Genomic DNA, 3904 nt, shown 5'->3' with positions numbered 1-3904 from the left:
TTTGTAATCTTAAATCAGCGCTCATTAAGAGTTTTCCAATATCCAAACGTAAATACATTGCTCAAAGATTTATTTTTTTTTTCCCTACAAGAACTAAATAAAGGTGGATAAAAGCGAGAGGCAGGTGGAGAAAATCAGACCATGAGCTGCCCAACACACTAATGTCTTTCATCCAGTGCTCACCTTCACAGACACATCAGCCACAAACACCAGGAAGCAGAGCAGCTCCAAGCTCTCTGTCAGGCCACAGGGAGGATTCCAAGGGGGAAGGCGGTACCGCACGTCCGATGTGACAGTGAGTGAAGAAGGCTCTTCAATGAAAGCCAAAGCCAGGATTACAGTGATGGTTAAACTCAAAATCCTGTTGGGAGAGAGATAAAATTTAAAAAAAAAAAAAAAAAAAAAAAAAAAAAAAAAAAAAAAAAAACAACAACCAAACAACAAAACAAAAAACAACCCTCCCCAAAAGCCCCACAAAATGCCTAAGAGTAAAGCACTCTCCTTAGAAGTAAACCAAGCTTTACAATACCATATTTAACACAAATGGGTTGGACCAGAAGGCAGCACCCGACTGGCAGGTTGTTGCCTGCATTGGTGAAGTAACTGCTGACCAGCAAATAACCTCAGGTGGTGTTCTTTTGGGCCTGACAGCTGCAAACAATCCCTCTGTTATTTATTTTGTTTAGAAATTGGCACTTTTGGAAACTCTAAACATGCAGTGCTGTAAATCAAGCTCACAGTCCATTCATGCAGCAGTCCTACAGCTGCTCCAGAGAGCCATCTACGTGATCACACTTTCATATAACTGGCTGCTCTGCACTTCTGTCATGTTTCACATCCCCTTGCTTCCTACAGTAAGTTCTCGTAAGGGTAAATGCACAGTCATCTAATTATTTAACAGAAAAAGAAAGACGAAGAGAAATTTTTTTTAGAAGCACTTACTCCTAAACGAAAAAAGCCAAAGGAATAGCCAAGTTCTTACCACTGGCAGGTCCTTGAATAGTACCATCGATAAAGCCACAGGGATTTGGAGTCCACACGGTGATTTATGGATCGATACTGAAGGCAGGAAGCAAAAAGGATAATTCAAATGTTACATTCAGTCTGTCTCAAAGACAAAGATCAAGTTACCAAAGTAAACCAAATTAAGTACACATTATTCATTATTAAATATCAGTCACCCATGACCATAGATGTAGTCTACATGTGTGAAAAGGGGAAAGATTTTAAAGAAATTCTCCTATCTAAAGACCACAGAGCTGCTCAGGTAATCAAAGTGTGGGGCAGCCACCTGAAGAAAGCACTGCCATCATCACAAATAACAGCACCTGTAAGAAATCAGTGATTATTCTATGTACTTGCTAAAATGATCTACCCACTTAATTTACCTTTCTAGCATTCATTCCACTCGTGTACCTTCTTTCGTCTTTCTTTTCCAACAAGCCATAAGATGCAAGCAAATTAATCCTGAATATAAGAGACCTCATCCTGTGTCTTTGAATAACACATGCTTTAAGGTCAAGAAAGTCCCCATCATCCCTCAGAACAGGCCTGCTTTTGCCAAAATCTGCTCAGTTCCTTCTCTGCAATGGTTCCTGGGCTGCTCTTACTTTGCCTCCACTGAGAAGTATCTACTTCTAGAAAGGTGGGCACTGCTTAAATGCATCTGATCCCCAGAAATCTCCCAACCAAAAGTTATCTGAACGCAGCAAGAGAGCTCAAGAACTGCCCTCCAGCATTACCACTGCCTGAAACGACTCACTGGGAGATAACAGATCCAAGAACCTGCAGTAAAGGCCAGTAAAGGAGGGACAAGGAGGGAATGAAGACTTGCAATGGTATCAATTTCAGCTGAAGCAAAAGAGGCTTTTCACTTGAAGTCAGCCTTAAACTCTTCAGCTTTTACAAGCTCTTAAACCGTGCAAGTAGTCAGATTGAGAGGCAAATTACACGGTTTGCTCAATTTCTCTTAGCAGTTGGTTAGTCACTCTGGAGAACAACCACAAACAAACCAAACCAAACAAACAAAGAAACAAGAAAACCACCATGAAAACCACTCCACAAACCAGCATCTCTTTTGAAAACCTTAAAGAGAAGATTATTTCACTGTGTGGAAAAAAAAACGTTTCTCCTAGGCAGAAGTTCACAGATACTCGAGTACCACAGGAATTTGGAACCCTGATTTTGCTTTGTGAATCAAGATGATGTTACACTGAGGCTTCCTGAACACAGAAAACCTTTAAAAGTGGCAGAATGCGTGAGAAACATCCAGCATGGAAAACGTAATAGCTACCAAAGAAGTTACATTTACCTGTATTGCATCTTCAATAAATACTACAGCTTGGTTTATATAAAGGTCATTATCAGCTCCAGCACCTGTGAAGTTAAAGAGAAATAGGAATCACTTACTGTGTTTTGGATAAAACCTACAGCTTCCTTATTAGTTACAGGAAGCTCCACAACCATGGCTTAAGTAGGTAGATTACATTAGTAGTTAAATTGTTACCTTAAGGCGACACAGAGACAAGTCCTAACACGCAACATAGTGGGTATTCAATCACATCATTGTTTGACAAAGTGTACAGACAAGTGAAGCTGGAAAAATCAGGCACTAGTATTCCAGTCATTTTGTTTAATAAAGGTACTGTAGTTTAGATTGATTTTGTTCTCTCCAAACCCAACAGGAATCTCCAGTCAGATGAGAACTAAATTAAATGCTTTTTTAATTTGTCCATAGAGCGATTGTTACCATACCAAACAGATCAGAGTTCAAGACACAGCAGGGGGTGAAAGTACACAAAATGAAAGAAAACATCACGAAATTAGTTACCTATGCCACTTATTTATACTTTTAAAAACCTGTTACTAAGAAGTCCACATGAAGATATTTATATAAAAAATAAAAGGCAGCCACTTGTGTTCACTTGGACCAGGGACCTTTGAGGAACTAACCTGGTAATCAGGCCAATGAGAGAAACAAAGGCAATTACAGTCAAAATGAGGAAGGGAAAAAATAAAAATGAAACGCTGAGAGGGGCTAAAGATACAAAAAATACGTGCTAGCATAACTTTCCCACAGAGGGGAAGCGTCCCAAGTAGCATTTCATATCGTCTCCCCCGAGGAGACAGCAATCACAACACGGGATCCAACAGGACAGAGCCCATCCCACTGCTACCACGATGCTCTCCAGACACCAAGCAATGCCACTGATCTAAGAGTCCCAGACAATTTTATGTTTCACATGATTCAACGGCATCGATTTTCTACAAAGACTGCAAGCAATTTTGAAATGTCACCCTTTATCTGAGCATCAGTAACAGCGCAGTTTTGCACTGATCCTGATATGAACCGCGGCGCAAGAAAGACTGAGCATAAACAGGAGACAAGCCGGGCTCACGCAGCTAAGACTATCTTTTGCATGCCATCTCACACTAGAGATAAAGTTGTTTAAAGGAACAGTATTAGTCAAAAGGATGGCAAGGACAGCAAAAGGTTTAAGTTCTTGGAGCACACAGCAAGCCTAGCGTTGACGGCAGCGATTTTGGAAGGGTGGAATCTAAGCAACCGTTCATAGCATAAAAATAAACCAGGGAAATTAGCAAAAAAAAAAAAAAATGTTTACTTTAGCAGTTTCTCCATGCATTCTGCCATGGATATCCAACTTATTCTGCAACTCTTAGTCACTGCAAGTGACACTTAGTCACAAGTGATGATTAAAGCCCCGCTCGGTTCGGGCATACAGGACCCCGCTGCACTTCTGGCACCGCGCAAACACGAAAAAAACACAAAAACAACAACAACAACAAAGCGCGAAGTTTCGCTCAGGTGATGCGATATCCCAAAAACAAGGAACCTGCGGTCTCCAAATGATATCCCGGGGAGAGAGGAAGGACACGGGGCGGG

At 41.0% G+C, this 3904-nt stretch overlaps 1 protein-coding gene across 1 annotated transcript in view; it reads right to left on the bottom strand.

Annotated features, from left to right (window-relative positions):
• LOC114070760 (two pore calcium channel protein 2-like) overlaps positions 1 to 3904 on the bottom strand; it is a 21965-nt gene that overhangs the window by 17268 nt on the left and 793 nt on the right. The window contains exons 2-4 of the mRNA XM_027908329.1: positions 2312 to 2376; positions 983 to 1059; positions 184 to 361 (exon numbers count right to left, since the gene is read on the bottom strand). Of these exons, the coding sequence (XP_027764130.1) occupies positions 184 to 361; positions 983 to 1059; positions 2312 to 2376 (320 nt within the window). The remainder of the gene's footprint in view (positions 1 to 183; positions 362 to 982; positions 1060 to 2311; positions 2377 to 3904) is intronic.

The sequence above is a fragment of the Empidonax traillii genome, unplaced genomic scaffold (genome assembly GCF_003031625.1).
Source record: "Empidonax traillii isolate 1590-97213 ecotype Southwest subspecies unplaced genomic scaffold, ASM303162v1 scaffold1680:size74697, whole genome shotgun sequence".
NCBI lineage: Eukaryota > Metazoa > Chordata > Aves > Passeriformes > Tyrannidae > Empidonax > Empidonax traillii.
Note: the sequence above shows the minus strand (reverse complement) of the source record. Positions and strands in the feature narration are given on the sequence as shown.